The 24549-nt window shown below is 35.6% G+C and overlaps 1 protein-coding gene across 4 annotated transcripts in view; it reads right to left on the bottom strand.

Annotated features, from left to right (window-relative positions):
- The window catches only part of LOC128216528 (tyrosine-protein phosphatase 99A-like), a 70698-nt gene extending 54919 nt beyond the window's left edge, over positions 1-15779 (bottom strand). For 2 of the 4 annotated variants that reach the window (XM_052923112.1, XM_052923114.1), the window contains exons 1-8: positions 15642-15779; positions 12664-12764; positions 12092-12241; positions 10125-10325; positions 8528-8737; positions 2451-2577; positions 1894-2072; positions 854-1035 (exon numbers count right to left, since the gene is read on the bottom strand). In XM_052923112.1, the coding sequence (XP_052779072.1) occupies positions 854-1035; positions 1894-2072; positions 2451-2577; positions 8528-8737; positions 10125-10325; positions 12092-12241; positions 12664-12742 (1128 nt within the window). In that variant the 5' untranslated portion in view covers positions 12743-12764; positions 15642-15779. Of the gene's footprint in view, positions 1-853; positions 1036-1893; positions 2073-2450; positions 2578-7760; positions 7782-8527; positions 8738-10124; positions 10326-12091; positions 12242-12663; positions 12765-15641 lie in introns of all 4 variants that reach the window. The other 2 variants (XM_052923115.1, XM_052923116.1) reach the window with 2 other exon arrangements.
- Between the last annotated feature and the right edge of the window lie 8770 nt (positions 15780-24549).

The following is a 24549-nucleotide window of genomic DNA, read 5'->3' as shown; positions in this document are numbered from 1 at the left end:
GCGCGCGACACATCCTTTTAATGTAATGATGCTTTGTATAAAGTTATTTGAAAATGACTTTATTAGTGACAAAGTTGTGGCCCGGACACGGAATTGCTAACGCACCCCCTGGTGATTCTAGTCTTTGAGGTATGGACCTGGAAATTGCGTGCGACACATCCTTTTAATGTAGTGATGATTTGTATAAAGTTATTTGAAAATCGCTTTATTAGTTACCAAGTTATGGCCCGGAAACAGAATTGCTAACATCCCCCATGGTGATTCTAGTCTTTGAGGTATGGACCTGGAAATTGCGCGCGACACATCCTTTTTATGTAATTGTGCTTTGTACAAAGTTATTTGAAAATGACTTTATTAGTGACAAAGTTGTGGCCCGGACACGGAATTGCTAACGCACCCCCTGGTGATTCTAGTCTTTGAGGTATGGACCTGGAAATTGCGTGCGACACATCCTTTTAATGTAGTGATGATTTGTATAAAGTTATTTGAAAATCGCTTTATAAGTTACCAAGTTATGGCCCGGACACGGAATTGCTAACGGACGGACAGACGGACAGACAGACACACAGACGATGGAGGCCATAACATAATACGACCCTTCGGGCGTATAAAAAGTGTAGTTGAACAGTGTAGTGGAAAATTTATTAAGTTTGAGAGGCACAAACTTTCAAATTTCAGTAGAAAACTTCCAATATTGCTTTCAAGGAAGTTCAAACTTCCAGTTTTAAATTCTTAATGGAAGCCCTGTAAATTTCGTATTAATAATATTGTTGAAAATCTTGATAGGTTCAAAAACCACTCCTTGTGTTCTTAATAAAACAAATCATCACAGCCGACTACTTCACTATCATACCGTGGTGGCTGCTCCCTCGATGGTAAATGCTCGGACCTCGATTTCGTTGACTTTCTTATACTCCACGATGTAGCCTTCCGGAATCCCATTATTATAGACCTTGTCCTGTAATTCCCAAGTCAACTGAATTTTCGTACTGACGGGACTCGTTGCTTTTACATTCTTCGGAGGTTTTCCAGGGGCTGAAAATTAAAGATGAACTTTTACTCCCAAATAAGATGTACTAAAATTAATGCAATATTTTAAATTTAATGAAAAGGATGAATCATGAATAAATATCGAAAACAAAGGTTCTTATGAAGAATATCGGGATTAATTTGAAAGAAAGGTGCAGAAAACCTTATGAGATGCTAGTTAATCACTGTAAATTCTCTCTTACAATCTTGTTATCAGTTATTAATATTTTTTATAAATGCATTATTTAATAAGTAGTTAAAGGTTTATCACTCAAAAACTATTTTTGATATACATGTGTATGTATTGATTTTAAATGTGAGTATCACTTTAAGTATAATACAGACTAATATAAATTTAATCAATGCACCATTCCAATGAATTAAGAAACAATTAGAGCATTTAAGATGGACGCCTAAATATCATCTGCGGGTTTTTCCAGTCAATCAAGGGAAATAACTCAACAATTATTATATTCAGAGTATCTGGAGGCTGTTTTAATAGGTCTTTGTGGCTTTAAGTAACAATTAGAGCATCCAAGGACAAGACCCAATCCCCCCACCCCAAAATAGCCCCTTTTATCCACCCTCCCCCCCAAAAAAAACTCCCAAAACCCCAACTCTTATTTGTTTTATTTTATTTGTTATTTTATATATTAAAAATCTCACAATTCATTTAATGACGTTTTTGAGTGATAAATTTACTATTTAAATGATATTTTACTCCATTTGTAAAACTAAATCGTTTGAAAAAATACTCTCAGAATTTTCAAAAAAAACCTGTAAACCCCTCAGACAAAAAGGCTGGTGTCTTCCCCATAACTGGTAAATGGGCCTCAACAACAATTTAAAGTGTATGTTACAAACCTTCTCCTTTGGTGTTAAAAATACTGCTTGACATGCTTGGATCGCTATTGCCCAGGGCATTTTTCGCGATCACCCGAATCTGGTAGTAAGTGAATGGTATCAAATCTCGGACGATGATAGTCGTGGTTTGACCGTTGACCAATAAACTGCGACTTTTTTTCCAATCGTCCTCCGTTACTCTGTTGAAGACAAAACAATGACATTTTTAAGATCAGCTGGTCAAGATTAAAGTGAGGAAAATCATGGAAACAACAAAAATTTAACTAAGGCCTAAAAAATGGTTTATTTCCGGTTTCATAATCAAAATAGGGTAGGTCGGTATTTTTTTTATTGATATTATTTTTGTTACAAAAACTTAAGGTTTAAATCTTAACAACATCGTTTGACTCAGTATTGGCATTGGGAGTATTGATCAAAAGCTTATAACACTTAACTTTCAATAAATTAAAAAAATATATATCGGGGCTAAAAAATATGGTAGGTGGGGAAAACAAAAACATATTTTCTTTCGTAACACAAACAACACACAACATATAGAATGTATAAAGCTAGCTTACTCTTTAACATTGATGATGTAATGAGTGATGGGGCTGTTATTGTCATTCAAGCTCTCCTGCCAGGACACAACGCACTCTCGTGATTGGACGTCGTTAACCTTGACAGCACCTGGAGGACTGGGCACATCTGAAATGGTTGAATATGATTGGTTGAAATTTAATTGTCTCAAATTTGATTGGTTGAAAGAGGATGTCTTCAATACGATTGGTTGAAATTGAAATGTCTTCAATATGATTGGTTGAAATTTGAAATGGTGAATTGAGATATGATTTGTTGAAATACGAAATCAAGGGTTCAGGTGTCATTTGTTAATAGTTAGAGAGTAGGAAAATCATTTTGTAAAGTTGAAGGTGAAAAAAAAAATTTGGAATGAAATTGAAATAAGAATTCAGTCATAATTAGTAGAAATTTAGAAAAAAGTAATTTGATTGAAATGTTGAACTGTTTGCAACAATCAAACTATAAAACATCTGTGAAAGTCAAAAATAATATGGCTAAATGGTGAGGTACACAAACAATAAATGAGATTTAAAACTTTTGGGACGAGAATTATACAAGTTAAAGTTGGCTTAATCTCGAAATTAAAGCCCTAATGTTGTGGAGTAAAAAAGTAAATACAGAACAACTTCCAAAAAATGACGGAGTATTTGGAGGTGAAACTTCTTCAATTATGTATGGTTTGAATCAATTGAACAGCTAAAATATGATTGGACAAAATGTGGCACATGAAATATGATTGGATGAAATGTGGCACATGAAATATGATTGGATGAAATGTGACACATGAAATATGATTGGATGAAATGCGACACATGAAATATGATTGGATGAAATGCGACACATAAAATATGATGGGATGAAACATGTAACATTAAAACTATGAGAAGATTATTATTATTATTATTATTACTATTATTATAAATCAAAGACTTTAATTTTCTGTATGCAAGATATCTGCTAACAGAAATCAAACAGTTTTTAAGGGTGAAAGTGATAATAAATAATTCAACATTACACTTATTTGTTAGAAAAGACAGAAAAAAACATTTTTTATTGTTCAGCTAAATGAGATATGGTAAAAACAGGAAATGGTTATGGCCTTGTCTTATCAAGGAATATATCATTACATCAATTTTTTTAATTGGTATTCCAGGAAAGTATCGATAATAAATTTTGAAACCAATTATAACAATGGATAGGCTGGACAAGGCTTACTTGAATTTATAAGAAATACTTTGTGACACTTAAATGAAATTAATTCGAAATTCTTGATTTAACGATGCTTTGTCATTTATTCGTTGATAGGACAGCCAGGACAGCTATATATATAAATACAACATGGAGGAAAAAGAAGGATAACTGAAGGGTTTAAGACAGAAAATGAAAGATATCATGCAACATGAAGGGTTATATATATATATATATATATATAATTGTTGAGAAAAAAATAACATCATGAAAACTAATGTACACCTTAATTAAGAACTTCTAAACAATACCACAATATTCAGTGCAATTCTACAACATAATTAGTTGTTGTTGATTTTTTTACAGCACACTCTTTAAAATAAGTCCATCAACATCTATCTTTATAGGGAAAACTAACGATTTGATGCACAAAATGCAAACATTCGCTTCTAAATTCTATTCTTGAGTGTCACTGGTTGAAGCCTGGATTCAAATGTTGAAGGGACAGAGAATGTGGGACGCCAAGCATGGACACTATCATTCTTTTCAAATCATATAACTTCAAAGCATAAAAACTTACCATTTATAACTGAAAATGATAAAAAAAAATGTGCTGACTAAATTGATCAACTTTTGAATCTTATTATATTGATTTATTTTATATTATTATTTAATATCATATTAAATCTTGTAAAATGTAGAAAATTGGTTTTCTTTTATTTTTCATTCATTTAAACGATTTGCTTGGCAAGTTGTAATTATTGAAGACAAATAATATTCATTTTTGGTAATTTTGACCGACCCAAAAACTTCACCTATTTTATACATTAACCTGCAGGTAGAAGGGAAAAAACAGAAATTAATGTCGACCCACCTGCTTACATTTTTAGCACCCCCTTTCTAGCTTTGAGGCAGGTCCCCCTCATTCCATTAATTCCATCAATTATCCTTATTTCGAACAAAATGGAAACCAGACTGAAGACCTTTCGAAATTCTTGAATCAATCACATAAAGCACATTCAGACAACTTAATTCTAAAATTTAAGATTTCCATTCTCTAAATTAGTTTGCCATGTGTTCTTCAATTCATTATCCAAGTATGTAGTTAGTTATTAAAACAATACTGAATAGGTTGAGGCTAAATAAAACAGAAGGAGATAGAGTATAAAGGATCAATATAATTATATAGGTAGTCATGTATTATACTATATGAATCAGTATGTTACAAAGAGAGAAATACAGTGTATACATTTAAGTTTATTAATATCAGTAGCTTATTTAAGGTCAGAAACATTTAGCTACAAGGGTTAATACAGTATAATGACAACACAATAAAGATGATGATGATGATGATGATGATGATGATGATGATGATGATGATGATGATGATGATGATGATGATGATGATGATGATGATGATGATGTAGATGTTGATGAGATGATGATAATGATGATGACACAGAGACGATGATGATGACGACGATGATGATTATAAAGCATGTAATGATGATGTCGCTGCTGCTGAACATGACACAAAAATAATCTATTTTATCTATAATAATTAAATACTATTATTGTTGTTGATACTGCTGCTGTTGTTACTGATGCTGACAATGATCATCATTTTATTTTTATCATCATCATACAGATACCATGTAACATACTTATAACTTCTACACCCAACTCCATGTAAGAACAGTGTATTTCTAAACATTCTACTCTAAACAAAAACGTGATACGGAACCTTGTAGAAAGAGTCGAGGATACAGGAATACAGAGTCTGTAGACAGAAAATGATACAGAAATGAGAACAGCTTCATGAATTGTGCCGCGGTATATTGCTGTGTTTAATGATACAGGAATACAGAGTCTGTAGACAGAAAATGATACAGAAATGAGAACAGCTTCATGAATTGTGCTGCGTGTATTGCAGTTTGCTAACTACAAGAATACAGAGTCTGTAGACAGAATATGATACAGAAATGAAAACAGCTTCATGAATTGTGCCGCGGTATATTGCTGTGTTTAATGATACAGGAATACCAGGTCTGTTGACAGAAAATGATACAGAAATGAGAACAGCTTCATGAATTGTGCCGCGTGTATTGCAGTTTGCTAACTACAAGAATACAGAATGTTGACAGAAAATGATACAGAAATGAGAACCGCTTCATGAATAGCACCACAATATATTGCGGTGTGCTATGATACAGGAATACGGAGTCTGCAGACAGAAAAATAATACAGAAATGAGAACAGCTTTATGAATTGTACCGCGGTATATTGCGATGTGCTTTAATACAGGAAAGCAAGTCTGTTGACAGATCATGACATAGAAATAAGAACAGCTTCATGAATTGTACTGCAGTGTGCTAGGATACAGGTAAACCATCGGTAACTCTGTGGACAGAATATGATACAGAAATGAGAATAGCTTTATGAAATTGTAAAATATATACAGTATATGAAATGAGAAAAGCTTCATGAATTAGGCCTCAGCATATTGTGGTTTCCTAGGATACAGGAAAAAATTATTCTGTAGACAGAAAATGATAAAGAAATGAGAACTGTTCCACAAATCAGACTAGGGTATAATTATATTGTGGTTTCGCTTCTCCCTACACCATGGTGCATATTGATATGTGGACTTTCTATTTATATACTGGTAATGTTGATTTTCAATTGTCAATTAATCTAGCATTCAATGACAAAGTAAAGTCTTTTTTTTAATTTCAAATGATTGTAATACCATATTATATCGATGCTCCTAGCCTTACTTTGGATAAATTGATAAATTTCAAATTCAATCATTGTACTTATTCAATAAAATCAACGCATTCTATCTTTAGTGTTCTATCGTAATTATTAAATACTGCAAAATTACGAACATGGTATAACAGATTTATACTGGTACGTATTATACCAGAGGCTCTGCGCAGCGGCATATCTGTGCACCCCAACGATCATACACATGCACATATGCGGTGACCCCACTGTACCCAATATATTATAAAGACGAATATATTGAAGGGAGAAATTAAGTAAACTGGCAGGAATCTATTGTAACACACACAATTGGGCCGATGTGTTCAGACCTTTGTTAAAGTTAACAACGTTGTTAACATCATTGATGTCAAATTGTTACTTCTCTGGAAGTTTCATGGATACACTTGTGAACTGCTGTATTTCTAACAAGATTTTAGATAACTACTTCAGATGTTCTTGTTTAAATATATGAGCACAATATCAAATATTTCATGTTTAACAGTTAACAACGATGCTGTTAATCATTTTGTTAACTTTAACAAAGTTCTGTAAAATTGGCCAAATGTCATACGTTATGAATTGTTACTTAACTCTTGACACAGTAATCAAGATTTTAAATTAATACCTATTAAATCAAGTAATGGGCTTCTCATTTCTCATTTAAAGATTAAATTGCTTAATTAAACATTGTTAATTTCTGACTTGAAATCGGAGAGTTTTGGTAATACCAACATTCCTAATTGGAGAATTAATAAATTTTATTAGTTCTGATTCCCCGCAACAACATTAATAATCCTTCATGAAGTTGGCATTTAACTAAAATCACATAAAAACTGTTATTTATGTTATAACATTAGTATTTTAACATTAAGAAGTACTTTACCACAAGTTTTTAACTTTTCCAGTTAATATCGTTGTTAAAATACTGGTGACATTTTATTAAATTCAGAAAAAGACCCTTATTAATTGATGAAGCAAAACAGTGAATTCATTTTATCACATGTTGCTTGTGTCCAACTTTATTTTAAAAAAAATCAACCAATCAAAAATTATTTCCGACACAGCCCCAATAACGCACAGTCAAATTATGACAAAACACATATTAATCATGATTATTAATTAAACATTATAAATTATATTAATAGTTCTGTTTAACCAAACATTACTGAAAGTGTTAGGTTCCAGGCTTAAACCTTAAGGTCAAGGTTGTTGTGTTTTTAGGTTTGACCCAAAAGGTCAAGGTCACATTTTAACTAGGCCATGCCAGTTAGAGAACTATGGTAGACCAACGCTAGCCAGCTACATTTAAACAATTACCATTTTCCAATATTCATTTTTTTTGTAACGATACTTACCATATGGGAAACGAGGGTCTCCTAAATACAAACATCTTTTAAAAAACACCTTACAAGCAATTTATGTTTTTCGTTTGATAATTACAGGCAAAAAGGACAAAAGAAACTAAAACATACATAGAAATTCTAATTAAATTCAAGAACGAAGGTTGTTACAAGATGCTGAAAAGTATAACGATCATACATGCCATATTTTTCCTTGGGGGAAAAATTCCCTCAAATTTTTTAATCCATCCCCCGGAATTTAAGTTTTATGTGCGTGAATGTGTAAAATGTAGACTATTAATGCTTTGTAAAATATATTTCATACCAAATAAAATTATATACTCAATACAGTGATTTTCATTTAAAAAGTTAACTTATTTAATTAAAATACTTTCAACAATGAAGCATGCAGAAAAGAAATAGTGCCACTATCTTGAATTATGGAACGTATAAATTTAAAATCCCCTTGGCTAATGTCAAAATCCCCTTGTTTCCTTAACAAATTTCCCCTGGGCAGAAATAAGGCATGTATGAAAAAATTGCATGCATAAAAAGAAGATAAAAACACCACAACAAGAAAAAAAAAATCAATTGAAATTAGTCCATGAACAGCATAAACCAGGTAGAATATCTGAAACAATAAAAGTGTTAGCTACAACACAAAAATAAACATAACAAAAGTCAGCGAATCAGTAAAACAATCGAACTGAGAACAGTATAGAACAAAACAACAACATTTCGTAGCAACAGAATGGTGAATGCGCAGGCGGAATAAGCCTCACCCGGCGACAAAGAGTCCTTGGTAGCCATGGCAACAGTGGTTGTGTTGCCTAGTAACCTAGTATCATCATCGACAAAATCGTCAACGGTGACATTTGGCATTGTTTCAGCACCATCGGATGAATGAACAGCGTATGTAAGATCTGCTAGGGTACTACTACTGCTGCTGCTGTTGCTGCTGTTGTCAGCAACAGAACTGTTGTCATGAATATCTGTTGAAAGCAGGAGTGAAATTCTGGTTATTCTGAAAGCTTTGGCTGCTTGAAATCCCGCACAGTAAAAGCATTGTTAATGTACAATTGTAATTGTGTATCTATTGCTATATCCCTTAGTGCATTAATAATACTAAATGTTAAACAGAGCTTGATAATTGTGATAGAATATTTATTTGATTAGTTCTAATTTTGAACTATATTTATAAAAAATATGCATTATTTAAAAATATTCGTGGTCAACATACTATTTTGTCTAATGAGTAGGTAGTATTTTTTAAATTTTCCAATAAACCTTTATAAGTAAATTAGCAGCCAGCGGATATTTATTTTAATCAGGTGAAGCAGTAGGTATAAAAAATGGCTGGCCCAGTTAGTGGGTAGTTTACAAAATAGTATGTAGACCACTAAAAACCATAAAGATTTATTTTGTTGTTGATTCTACAGTTATAACATTAATCATTTGTTTAGCAAAAAAAAAGAATCTTTCTAATGTTTTTAAGACAAGGAATTATGAATGTTTAGGTATCAAAAGAGGAGAATATTTCTCTGTTTATAGAGGGGGATACAAAGCCCAGGGTCAGTATTCATGTAACATTTTAAGTCATTTTATTAAAAAAATAATAATAATGTTTAGATAAAGTTAAAAGAAATTTGTAACTAATTTTTCAGAATTTTCAATGTAGAATCAAAGGAATTGTTTGTTTCTTAATTAAATAAAATTTAAATAAAAAAATGTATTTCAGAAATGATCAAGTAATTACAATAAAAATGATCATACAACTAGACATGTAATTCTTAATTTTTGAACGTTAATTAGGAAATAACTTAATATGTTTTATGAAAAGCCGCCCTGAAATCCAAACACAGCAAAGACCTTTCTACGAACTCCTAAAAAAGTATTGCTCGGAGTGTTTCAGGTAATACTAGACCATTAATTATTTATATTTCACCATCTTAGAAATTCAGATTTTCAAGTACTAGCCAAAATTTCCCTATTCTTATGTAAGTAACGAAAAACAAACGAGCATGAAATATATATAAATCAAAGGAAATAGAAAAAAATGTAAATAGCTTTTTGAAAAAAAAAAAAATCAACTAAGTTTTGAATTTGAATTACTGATCTTTGCAAAATATTCATTTTCTTTGCATTTATGAAACATGGAGAAATGTGTAAAACTATTAAAATTTCATTGAATTATTTTTATATTTTAAATGATGGCATAACCATTACCTTGACCACACACATTAAAAGAGCAATGTTTATCAAATACATGGACAAAATACAAAGACATCGGAACTCCAAATACAGACATATAAAAACAACAAACAGAACAACTATTCACCGATTATGGTTCCACACTAAACACACTAAAGTTTAACCCACCTTGAACAATTAGTTCCGTGGTAACATTTTTCTCCACAAATTTGAGACTTCCATCCACCTGTGCCTTGTAACTTTTCTTGCAAGTATAGTTCCCCGTATCCTCTTTGTAAACGGACCTTATTTGTAGCGTATAGGTGTCGTCGACGAGTCGAAACTTCCCTGATGGAACCGTATCACTGAACTTGACATTAAGGTCTGTTCCTATAAAAAAAAATAAAAAATTGAACTTCACACAAATAATTGCAAAAATATACATAAGTGAGACGTGATTAACACAATTGAAACATTTACGTCTGAACTGTTTTAAACAATTACAAGTTTCTGCCTTCCTATAACTTGTACTTTAGACTATCATCTCTATAAACTGAGACGCTTTGATGTACCAGAACGGATACAAATGTGAATGAAGTTATGACTTATGATTTATGCTTTGGAATAATACCACTGTTAAATACAACAAAATATTAATTTAACATTAATTTTATGTTTGTATAATATTGTGTAAGGACTACAGATAATATTATAGGGCTATTATTTCAATAATATGTACATGTATCTAATCTTGTGTATGCAAACAGTGCTCCAGCCAGGATTTAAAAAAGGGCAGGGTGCTAGGTCATAAAGGGCACTTCTGATGCACATTGAATGAGCCATAAAAGGGAACTTGCAAGGTTCAATGTTTAATTCTTATTGTGTAGGTGTTGTTATTACTTTTATTACCAATAGATTGTTATTACTACCCCAGCTGTTACAGTATCTTTACTTTAGTGCATAAAATTATGTTTATTAATTTTATACTTATTTCTAAAAGTTGACTCTGAAATATGTTTTGAAAACAAAACAGCACAACGGGGCATAGTAAAAAGGCAGCAGGGTGCCAGATAAGCGCGGTGCCCCCCCGCAGGGTGCCAGATAAGCGCGGTGCCCCCCCCCCCATATAGCCTAGATTGAGTTCTGGCAAACACGAAGTCATTAAGTGGACTGGCTTGGATTGAAGGCCTTTCTCGTTGGGAAAAATGTGTCAAATTTACTAAAATAGGGAATTACAAGATGTGAACAAGAATGCTTTAAAAAATAGACAGAACAAAATGTGGTAAAGTTGGTTTCTTCAAAAATACAACAAATCTACCATAAAAAGAACAGCCTGGAGATCCTTTTATTTGAAGGAATCAATGAACAAAAAAATTGGAAATTTCATTTATTAAATTGGGAAAAAAGTGAGTATTTTAGAATTGGGAATAAAATTGGTCGGGAAAAAACACTGTGCTGACATCAACACAGCTATAACTAGAACTGTAAGCCATAGGCTAACGAATACCCCCCACCCCTTCATGTCTAGGTTGTTTGCCCTGGGCCGGACAAAGCTAATTTTGCCTACAAGGGGAGATAACTCCAGTCAGGGTCATGTGACCTGTACCAAATTCACAGAGGCGAAAGTTTACAACATGGCCATTAATTTCTGAAAGTTTGATAAAGATTTGTTGAATAATAACAAAGATGAATCCCGGACAGGGCTTATTTTGCCTACTTTAACACATCAAGGGGAGATAACTCTGGTCAGGGTCATGTGACCCGTACCAAATTCACAGAGGCGAAAGTTTACAACATGGCCATTAATTTCTGAAAGTTTGATAAAGATTTGTTGAATAATAACAAAGATGAATCCCGGACAGGGCTTATTTTGCCTACTTTAACACATCAAGGGGAGATAACTCTGGTCAGGGTCATGTGACCCGTACCAATTTCACAGAGGCGCAAGTTTACATCATGGCCATTAATATCTGAAAGTTTGAAAAAGATTTGTTCAATAACGACAAAGATGAATCCCGGACAAAAAAAAACGGACGGACAGACGGACAGACAGACGGACAGACGGACAACCCGATTCCAGTATACCCCCCCAAACTTTGTTTTGGGGGGTATAAAAAGTTAACTCATAAAATACATTGACATGTCCTGAACTTTACCAGTGTGAAGTATCCAGACACCATCATGATACCACATGAGAAGTTCCAGGGTTTCATCAGCCGGGAAAGACAGGGCACAGGGAATGGACACATCTTCATTCACAGGGCTGTAAACCACGCCCGGAGTCTGGGGGAAATCTAGGATACATTCTGTAAGGACAACAAAGAAAATTAAGTGTGAATTTCCAAAGCGAAATCTAAAAGGTTCTTAGTGAAAGTAAATGTAGAAGCAGATAAAACCTTTGCCCCCTCGATTTGGTCATTACATTAACTGCAAGGTACATTTCTGACACAAAATAAAGAAATTAGTGTTTTTTTAACATTTATGTTTCATATTTAGCATTTTTATGGCATTTAACAAGTCTATTTAGCCTTTTACAATAATGAAGTGAAGAATATTTTGAAAATTTTGTACAAAAATCTCTCTCAAAAAAATTAAATTTCGTATTTACAAATCCTGTATTAGCATTACTATATTTGAAATAAAATTGTAGGTTAAACAAAAATCATTTGCAAGTCGGTCGGGAAACGCCAAATAAAGTACTGATGATTTATTTTTTATATTCATTTACCTGAGGTAGTGACAAAAATGCAAAGAACGACTGTTAAACATGCTCTTGCGTGCGATATGTTGAGAAGATTCCACCTCATGCCTGATATTCTAAGCTGTAACCTGAAAAAATATGAGCAGATCAGCAACATCCAACAACAATGAGATAGTTCAACAATCACAAACATGAGCTTTTAGATTGATTATGCACCAGTCAATTGTAACCACGCCCCTACCCCCAAGTCCGGGGAATAGCGGTTACCTTCGGTCAAGCCCAGGTAAAGTCCCTGCCTTGCAGAGACTGCATGGTCACCTGGAACGTAAAGCATGGCCCATTTCCCCGGCTATCTCCAGTTACCCCTGGACCTGGGGGCTGTGGTTAGAATTGACTGGTGCCTTAGTTACCTCCCTGTCTGGCGTTAAATATCATTGTGATCAGGGTTTCCGCCAGCCCTTTTTGGCTTGTCGGGCCCGACGTGCCTTCCGCTGGCAAGGCTAATAACCAACATGCGTTAATTATGCCGACATGCTTTAATCTGCTTAGCGACAACCCTTATCAAAACAATCATCAGTTCTGACAATACACAATTTTGTTGCGATTGCAACGGTTGACTGACAGACAGAAGGGGTGTCGGGACTAATACGGCATTTGTATCAGCCATTCAGGATCGACGACAGCATGAAGGCGTGTCGGTGAGGTTCAACAGTGCAATTAACCAAACTCCTCCTATTCTTTATCAAAATGGGAATGTGTGAAAAACACCACTGTCGTAATCGCAACCTTCATCACTATAATCATCTATGAACGCAAAGTAAACAATATGTCTTAATTGAGTTCGGTAACATAAATCATGTGTCGTTTTATTTTGTTTCTTAATCCCGAGTCCGTTTGTTAACCAATTATTAAATTATTATTGAGAACCGTGTGAAGATATCTGTGTTATTATAAACAAGGGTTATGCTATGTCGTCGTATGTAATTTTGTCGCGTTCCCGTCTTTAGTTTAAAAGTGTAAAGTTATATTTTGTGTTGCTTATTATTAAACTTTGATTATTTTATTGTTCTTTTATTAATTTATTTAGAAAAAAGATAAATAAATCTGAAAATGCACATTACATTCCCTTTAAGTTATTATTTAGCCAACCCGGCTTTAAAAATATTAGCTGTAGCAGCTTTAAATACGAATACACCCACGACCAGTCGCTTCAGCAGCTCCGGGCTCTTTTGTGTTCCAGCATGCAGCGTGCTTTACACGTTTTGCTGTGACGTCAACAGTGTCAATATAAATAATACCCGCACTAAACGAAACATGAGTCGATCGATATCGTCCATATTGTATTGTCGGAAAACTTGAGAAATACCAATAATTAATGAAAAGAAACCATTAAACTTTTTCACAAACATTTTTAATGTTAATCGGACTTGAATTGGTAATTCTAAATCATAGGAACATAACTGTAAACTTGTTTAAAATGCAGGAAATTGCACCATTTTGGATACGATAATTAAAAAAAAAATCGACATAGAAAGGGGGCACCCCTCCCAAACCCTCCCCTTCCGACATGCCTTATGAAATTCCTGGCGGAAACCCTGATTGCGATGATATAAGGGTAAGGAATCACATGACTTAAAAGGGGTTTTCACCACGGGTCACAACAGATGTAAACAAAATAAGTGATGCTAATTTCTAAATAACTTTTTTAACAGAAAAGATATGAAAATATTTCTTTACCAATAAGATTTTTTTTTCTGTTTATACATGCGTGAAATATTTTACATTTGCTTGCATTTTAATGATGGAATCCTTGGCCAAAATGACAGCGTTGCATAGTTCTATGTTTAATGGTTATAAAAAAAAATAAGGAAAGCATCTTATTTGGTAGTCCAAATAATTGTACGTTGGCAGATTTTTTTTAGATTTTTGATATGGAAAATCATTCACGTACAAATTGTTTAGTATCAAAAGTGGGTAGTTGTTCCGATCAGGATTCCGGGTTAAAGCATATAGAGTCTATAAAATATAAAAAAAAAACAAGAAATATTACCAGATAATGTTATTTTATATTAGTTCCGTACACAAAAAATAAATATCCAACTTATTATTATGAGTTTGACGGCTTTTCTACATTTCATTCTGTCAAAACATAACGATATATACATGAAGGGCACCTGCAAGGCTTCAGGGCACAGTTTTCAGTCGCTCGGAACATTTCGGCCATGGCAGAGTTGTTACGATTGTATAACGAGGTCTATCTCGAAGCTTTGTCGGAGGAGGCCGAGTTATTACGATTGTATCGAGTTGTTCCCCTTCGCATAATTGTTTTCTGTGTCAGTCAACTTTTGTTTTATTGGAAAGGTAAACAACTTGTTTTAATGCATTAAATGCTTGTTTAGTGCATAATAACATATCACTTACATGGTAAAATATTAATATAACTCTTTATGATCAATTTCAACCATAAAATACTTCACTTTAAACAATTTCAATATTTTTAAAACACCCCCGTTTTTTGCACATTCCTGTTTAGATGTTAGGGATTGGAAGAATACCGTATAACATGTCTATTATTTTAGACTACTTATTTGGATACATGATATTTCACGAAAGTTAATGTTAAAACTGGGTTTGAAAAATAACTTTAATAGTGCACAATAAAAAAATCATGTTAACCTGTAGGTTTAATATGTCTAAAGTGATTATTTGCTTGGTTCACTGTCATCTGCAGGGACTCTGGGATGGTCAGATTAACAAATAAATTATAATATCACTCTTTAATCATTAGGAGAGCAGATCTGGACTACACCATCTAATAAAAACACAAAAAGTCGGGGACACGATCTACTCCAACTTAAGTTGAACAAGCACAGTGCAATGTTATAAATGTAAAATTATATTTAAGTGGTTGATATTTTTTTTTACATCAGATCGTTGAAAACCGCACCTATTTAATTAACTACAATGTTTAGATTAAAGCAGTGGTAACAGATAAATGCACATACCAAATACGGTTACATTTCAACGCGTAACCATGAAAGGGTCACATTACAAACGCTTCTAACATTTAAAATAACATTAATTTTGGAAATATACTATTTTCGCCATTTTATATTAGTCAACTTCCGGGTTGACCGGTTTGCAAATATTTTGGCCGCAAGAAAAATGAACGACAAGAAAACACTGTTTACCTTAAGCCGCCAGATATCTGTTTCGCTGTGCCAACTATCAAGAGATGTGTAGTTTATCAAAAAAATATGAAACAAGCGACATGTCTAATAACGTCAGACTGACGGTAGCGTAGCCTGGTTTTGTGAATATCTGCTACCCATTCACTATTACCCCTTATGCACCTTCTGAGTAACCACTTCAACATATACATGTACCTCCCCTTCCAGTCAAAATGTTAAAAGAGAAAATTCTATGTTTTATAACATTAACATCTTTAACATTTTGTCAAGAATAGAGTTAAAGTGCACTATCATTACCTATATATGTATCTGTATCTGTGGAAGTACAGCGTATGTCCACTTCTGGCATAACACACCAGGTGTGGAGCCACCTCTTAATTGGCGTGGCTGAAAGGCAGTCTTAAAGCCCTCAACAGTATCTGCGTCTGCGACACTCTCACTATGGGTGTTCCTATCCAGTACTGTTTTGACGAAAATTAGTTTTTGTATTGTAGTGACAAAGCTGTCCTAAGTATGTATTTCGGTATACGCGTTCACTTTCTTAGCATTATCTTATCTTAAAGTCAAATAATAATGGCAAACAAAAAGTAACAAGATAGCACGATAATTCCATATCAATAAAATTATTTCAATCGCGGGCGTTGATATTTTCATAACTTCACTACACTATCATTATCATGTACATATCAAATACATAGCAGGGCGGGTTTGTAAATTTGTACCAGTATAAATAAATAAACAAACAATATACGGATCGATGGCACTTTATCACAAATGAGTTTGAATTTGAACAGTTGCTATTTTTTTAAATCAGTATAAATGTCTTCAAAATAACTTACACGTTCAATTCCCAATAATTATATAGCTCCATTTTGCACACAGACGCTATTTCATCGTATACAGAACATGCATTGTTCCACCGTGGCGATAACCCGTTCAGACGTATACAAAAATAGAGAAACTACCAACTCAACATTATACTTGATTTTATTTAAAAAAATAAAATAAAGAAATAACACAGAAAAAAAAAATTAAATCGGTGTAGTAAATATACTTAAGTCAGAATAATATATTGACATGGACTTATGTCTGACTGATTTTTGTTTTATTTTAAAGGGACGTGTTCACTGTTTATAAGGTCCGACTTTTGGTAATATTATTTTCGTGCGAAATGTAAAGAGAATGATTGATTCAATTGTAAACATCATCAAAAGTTCAAATTAAAACTCTTTTGGTAATATTATTTAAACGTGTGACAGAAATTGTTCTATTTTGCAGGAAAGCGCTAGCAATGCTATTAAAAATTGAAGTGATTTCGGCTGGGATTTAAAATATTCTGTTCAAATGAGGGTCTGCACGTTGTTATTAAGACTTTTTGATAATATTAACTTAGTAAGTAAAATACCTTAATTTAAACAAAGTTAAGCAAAAAAATGTTGCAAACATTAAATCCATGAACGAGCTCCTTTAAATAGTTAAAACCCATTCAAACAAAATTCAATGAAACTTTTTTCAGACGTAACAGAATATCTCTTCAAGAGACAATAGATAATAGTGGAGTTAATATATTCCGCTCCATTGAGCTACGATTGTAAACTATTTCTTTAATGTAGTCATTTGTTCACTATGTATAATGTATATGCTCATAATGAAGTAATTACAATAATTGCTCTATGCGTGCACCATTCGTATAACAATATACAAATTGTGGTTAGTATACGATACAATTTGTATGATATTGACACAAAGTGTGCATACAGTCTAGGCAAGCACCGGCAATATAACATTAAACAAACCAATGGTATTGTAAAATGTCATGGAAATAAAAGACTGTTTGTTATAAATGTATGCACTCCTACGTGTTTTTTTTGCATGAACGCACTTTATATATCTGATTTCAAAAACAACTTAGAAGGCCAATTAATATCATTTCAAGCATTTCATGTTTAATTCGGTTTAAACACTTGGACATCCAAATGATTTCAAACTTGAAGTGACATTTTAATGATTAAAAAGGGCTCGTTCGCTACGCTCACTCCGCCCATTCTTCATTATTAAGGTTTTAATTCATGTCATCTAACTATTACATAAAAGCACATAGTTTGCACCGGCGATACACGTGGTTGACCGACGTGAATTATTCCCACGGAGGACGTGTGTACAAATATATAAACCGAGCTTCAAGCTACTTAGCGGGCACGAAATCGCGTGCTTTATCATGATGGCTCGAGATCTATTTAAAAACATACGCTAGTTTGAGACTTTGTTATACTCTTCAGAAATGTTACACAGTTGAGTAAAAGGGCCATACACACAACGTTCGTTTTTATTAAAACTTCAAAAGTTATTTCGGCATAATACACCTTCTGTTGCCCTTTTCAATGTTGTTTTATCAGTATGCAATGTTTTAAACTAATGAAAGATTATTTTTTTGTACCATGATGTAACTGTGTCCTTTTATTTATGTAATTAAGAAGATACTAAGTGGCTATGTCTTGCAGGGTTTACTTGTTCGCTGGAATATAAGGCTGAAACTGTGTTCTTAGGTGTACGAGGATACAACTGTGTTCTTAGGTGTTCGAGGATAAAACTGTGTTCTTAGGTGTACGAGGATAAAACTGTGTTCTTACATACGAGGAGAAAACCGTGTTCTTACGTACGAGGTGATAACTGTATTCTTAGGTGTACGAGAATAAAACTGGGTACTCTGACTTACGAGGATGCAACGGTGTGCTCTGACTTACGGGGATGTGTGCTCTGACTTACGGGGATGTGTGCTCTGACTTACGGGGACGTGTGCTCTGACTTACGGGGATGCAACGGTGTGCTCTGACTTACGGGGATGTGTGCTCTGACTTACGGGGATGTGTGCTCTGACTTACGGGGATGCAACGGTGTGCTCTAACTTACGGGGATGTGTGCTCTGACTTACGGGGATGTGTGCTCTGACTTACGGGGATGCAACGGTGTGCTCTGACTTACGGGGATGCAACGGTGTACTCTGACTTACGGGGATGCAACGGTGTGCTCTGACTTACGGGGATGCAACGGTGTGCTCTGACGTGCGGGGATGCAACGGTGTGCTCTGACGTACGGGAATGCAACGGTGTGCTCTGACGTGCGGGGATGCAACGGTTTGCTCTGACGTGCGGGAATGCAACGGTGTGCTCTGATGTACGGGAACCAATGGTGTGCTCTGACGTACGGGGATGCAACGATGTGCTCTGACGTACGGGAACCAATGGTGTGCTCTGACGTACAGAGATGAAACGGTGTGCTCTGACTTACTGGGATGAAACGGTATGCTCTGTCTTACGGGGATGTAACGGTGAGTTCTGACTTACGGGGATGCAACGGTGAGCTCTGACGTACGGGGATGCAATGGTGTGCTCTGACGTACGGGGATGTAATGGTGTACTCTGATGTACGGGGATGCAACGGTGTGCTCTGACTTACGGGGATGAAACGGTGTGCTCTGATTTACGGTGATGTAACGGTGAGCTCTGACTTACGGGGATGTAACGATGAGCTCTGACGTACGGGGATGCAACTGTGTGCTCTTACGTACGGGAATGAAATGGTGTGCTCTGACGTACGGAAATGAAATGCTGTGCTGACGTACGGGAATGAAACTGTGTTCTCATGAGTATCATGATGAAACTGTGTTCTCATGAGTACCAGGATAAAACTGTGTTTTCCGGAAGACGGGGATACAACCGATTCTCTGGAGTACGAAGATGAACCTGAAGTGTGTTCCCTAGTGTACATTTATGAATCTGAGCTCTAAAGTACGAGAATGAAACTGTGTGCGCTGGAGTACAAGAATGAAACTGTGTGCGCTGGAGTACGGGGACAAAAACTATGTTCCGTAGTGTTAAAGGATGAAACTGTGATGTTTTTTCAATGAGGATTGAACTGTGATCTCTGATCTACCAAGATGAAACCAAGCTCTCTGATGTACCAGGCTATAGATGTGTACTCTGGCGTATAAGGATATAACTATGTTATCTGATATACCAAAATATGACCGTCTCTCTGATGTATCAGGATATTACTGTGTTCTCTGATGTACCAGAATATAATTGTGTTCTCAGATGTACCAGGATATACCAGTATTCTCTGATGTACCACGTTGAAACTGTGTTCTTTGGTGTACCAGGATATAACTGTGTTCTGTGATGTACCAGTATATAACTGTGTTCTCTGATGTACCAGGATATAACTGTGTTCTCTGAAGTACCAGGATATAACTGTGTTGTCTGGTGTAACAGGATATGACTGTGTTCTCTGATGAACTAGGAAATAACTGTGTTCTCTGGTGTATCAGGATATAACTGTGTTCTCTGGTGTATCAAGATATAACTGTGTTCTCTGGTGTACCAGGATATAACTGTGTTCTCTGATGAACTAGGAAATAACTGTGTTCTCTGATGTACCAGGATATAACTGTGTTCTCTGATGTACCAGGATATAACTATGTTCAGTGATGTATCAGCATATTACTGTGTTCTGTGATGTATTAGGATATAATTGTGTTTTCTGATGTACAAGGATATAACTGTGTTCTCTAACGAACCTGGATATAACTGTGTTCTCTGATGTACCAGGATATAACTGTGTTCTCTGATGTACCAGGATATAAATGTGTTCTCTGATGTACAAGGATATAACTGTGTCCTCTGATGTACAAGGATATAACTGTGTTCTCTGATGTACCAGGATATAACTGTGTTCTCTGATGTACCAGGATATAGCTGTGTTCTCTGATGTACCAGGATATAACTGTGTTCTCTGATGTACCTGGATATAACTGTGTTCTCTGGTGTACCAGGATATAACTGTGTTCTCTGATGTACCAGGATATAACTGTGTTCTCTGGTGTACCAGGATATAACTGTGTTCTCTGATGTACCAGGATATAACTGTGTTCTCTGATGTACCAGGATATAACTGTGTTCTCTGATGTATGAGGATATAACTGTGTTCTCTGATGTACCAGGATATAACTGTGTTCTCCGATGTACCAGGATATAACTGTGTTCTCTGATGTACCAGGATATAACTGTGATTTCTGATGTACCAGGATATAACTGTGTTCTCTGATGTACCAGGATATAACTGTGTTCTCCGATGTACCAGGATATAACTGTGTTCTCTGATGTACCAGGATATAACTGTGATTTCTGATGTACCAGGATATAACTGTGTTCTCTGATGTACCAGGATATAACTGTGTTCTCCGATGTACCAGGATATAACTGTGTTCTCCGATGTACCAGGATATAACTGTGTTCTCTGATGTATCAGGATACAACTGTGTTCTCCGATGTACCAGGATATAACTGCGTTCTCCGATGTACCAGGGTATAACTGTGTTCTCCGATGTACCAGGATATAACTGTGTTCTCTAACGTATCAGGATATAACTGTGATTTCTGATATACCAGGATATAACTGTGATTTCTGATGTACCAGGATATAACTGTGTTCTCCGATGTACCAGGATATAACTGTGTTCTCTGGTGTACCAGGATATAACTGTGTTCTCTGATGTACCAGGATATAACTGTGTTCTCTGATGTATGAGGATATAACTGTGTTCTCTGATGTACCAGGATATAACTGTGTTCTCTGATGTACCAGGATATAACTGCGTTCTCTGATGTACCAGGGGATATAACTGCGTTCTCTGATGTACCAGGATATAACTGTGTCCTCTGATGTACCAGGATATAACTGTGTCCTCTGATGTACCAGGATATAACTGTGTTCTCTGATGTACCAGGATATAGCTGTGTTCTCTGATGTACCAGGATATAGCTGTGTTCTCTGATGTACCAGGATATAACTGTGTTCTCTGATGTACCAGGATATAACTGTGTTCTCTGATGTATCAGGATATAACTGTGTTCTCTGATGTACCAGGATATAACTGTGTTCTCTGATGTACCAGGTACCAGGATATAACTGTGTTCTCTGATGTACCAGGATATAACTGTGTTCTCTGATGTACCAGGATATAACTGTGTTCTCTGATGTACCAGGATATAACTGTGTTCTCTGATGTACCAGGATATAACTGTGTTCTCTGATGTACCAGGATATAACTGTGTTCTCTGATGTACCAGGATATAACTGTGTTCTCTGATGTATGAGGATATAACTGTGTTCTCTGATGTACCAGGATATAACTGTGTTCTCTGATGTACCAGGATATAACTGTGTTCTCTGATGTACCAGGATATAACTGTGTTCTCTGATGTACCAGGATATAACTGCGTTCTCTGATGTACCAGGATATAACTGCGTTCTCTGATGTACCAGGATATAACTGCGTTCTCTGATGTACCAGGATATAACTGCGTTCTCTGATGTACCAGGATATAACTGCGTTCTCTGATGTACCAGGATATAACTGCGTTCTCTGATGTACCAGGATATAACTGCGTTCTCTGATGTACCAGGATATAACTGCGTTCTCTGATGTACCAGGATATAACTGCGTTCTCTGATGTACCAGGATATAACTGCGTTCTCTGATGTACCAGGATATAACTGCGTTCTCTGATGTACCAGGATATAACTGCGTTCTCTGATGTACCAGGATATAACTGCGTTCTCTGATGTACCAGGATATAACTGCGTTCTCTGATGTACCAGGATATAACTGCGTTCTCTGATGTACCAGGATATAACTGCGTTCTCTGATGTACCAGGATATAACTGTGTTCTCTGATGTACCAGGATATAACTGCGTTCTCTGATGTACCAGGATATAACTGCGTTCTCTGATGTACCAGGATATAACTGCGTTCTCTGATGTACCAGGATATAACTGCGTTCTCTGGTGTACCAGGATATGACTGCGTTCTCTGGTGTACCAGGATATGACTGTGTTCTCTGGTGTACCAGGATATAACTGTGTTCTCTGGTGTACCTGGATATGACTGTGTTCTCTGGTGTACCAGGATATAACTGTGTTCTCTGGTGTACCAGGATATAACTGTGTTCTCTGATGTACCAGGATATAACTGTGTTCTCTGATGTACCAGGATATAACTGTGTTCTCTGATGTACCAGGATACAACTGTGTTCTCTGATGTACCAGGATACAACTGTGTTCTCTGATGTACCAGGATACAACTGTGTTCTCTGATGTACCAGGATATAACTGTGTTCTCTGATGTACCAGGATATAACTGCGTCCTCTGATGTACCAGGGGATATAACTGCGTCCTCTGATGTACCAGGATATAACTGTGTCCTCTGATGTACCAGGATATAACTGTGTTCTCTGATGTACCAGGATATAACTGTGTTCTCTGATGTACCAGGATATAACTGTGTTCTCTGATGTACCAGGATATAACTGTGTTCTCTGATGTACCAGGATATAACTGTGTTCTCTGATGTACCAGGATATAACTGTGTTCTCTGATGTACCAGGATATAACTGCGTTCTCTGGTGTACCAGGATATAACTGTGTTCTCTGGTGTACCTGGATATAACTGTGTTCTCTGGTGTACCTGGATATAACTGTGTTCTCTGGTGTACCAGGATATAACTGTGTTCTCTGATGTACCAGGATATAACTGTGTTCTCTGATGTACCAGGATATAACTGTGTTCTCTGATGTACCAGGATATAAATGTGTTCTCTGATGTACCAGGATATAACTGTGTTCTCTGATGTACCAGGATATAACTGTGTTTTCTGATGTACCAGGATATAACTGTGTTCTCTGATGTACCAGGATATAACTGTGTTCTCTGATGTACCAGGATATAACTGTGTTCTCTGATGTACCAGGATATAACTGTGTTCTCTGATGTACCAAGATATAACTGTGTTCTCTGATGTACCAGGATATAACTGTGTTCTCTGATGTACCAGGATATAACTGTGTTCTCTGATGTACCAGGATATAACTGTGTTCTCTGATGTACCAGGATATAGCTGTGTTCTCTGATGTACCAGGATATAGCTGTGTTCTCTGATGTACCAGGATATAGCTGTGTTCTCTGATGTATCAGGATTTAACTGTGTTCTCTGATGTACCAGGTACCAGGATATAACTGTGTTCTAGGATGTACCAGGATATAACTGTGTTCTAGGATGTACCAGGATATAACTGTGTTCTAGGATGTACCAGGATATAACTGTGTTCTAGGATGTACCAGAATATAACTGTGTTCTGTGATGTACCAGGATATAACTGTGTTCTAGGATGTACCAGGATATAACTGTGTTCTAGGATGTACCAGGATATAACTGTGTTCTGTGATGTACCAGGATATAACTGTGTTCTAGGATGTACCAGGATATAACTGTGTTCTAGGATGTACCAATATATAACTGTGTTCTAGGATGTACCAAGATATAACTGTGTTCCCTTCTGTGACAGGATACAACTGTGTTCTAGGATGCACCAGGATACAACTGTGTTCCTTTTCTGTGACATGATACAACTGTGTTCTAGGATGCACCAAGATATAACTGTGTTCCCTTCTGTGACAGGATACAACTGTGTTCTAGGATGCACCAAGATATAACTGTGTTCCCTTCTGTGACAGGATACATCTGTGTTCTAGGATGCACCAAGATATAACTGTGTTCCCTTCTGTGACAGGATACAACTGTGTTCTAGGATGCACCAGGATACAACTGTGTTCCCTTCTGTGACAGGATACAACTGTGTTCTATGATGCACCAAGATATAAC

Source organism: Mya arenaria, chromosome 14 (assembly GCF_026914265.1).
Source record: "Mya arenaria isolate MELC-2E11 chromosome 14, ASM2691426v1".
Taxonomy (NCBI): domain Eukaryota; kingdom Metazoa; phylum Mollusca; class Bivalvia; order Myida; family Myidae; genus Mya; species Mya arenaria.
Note: the sequence above shows the minus strand (reverse complement) of the source record. Positions and strands in the feature narration are given on the sequence as shown.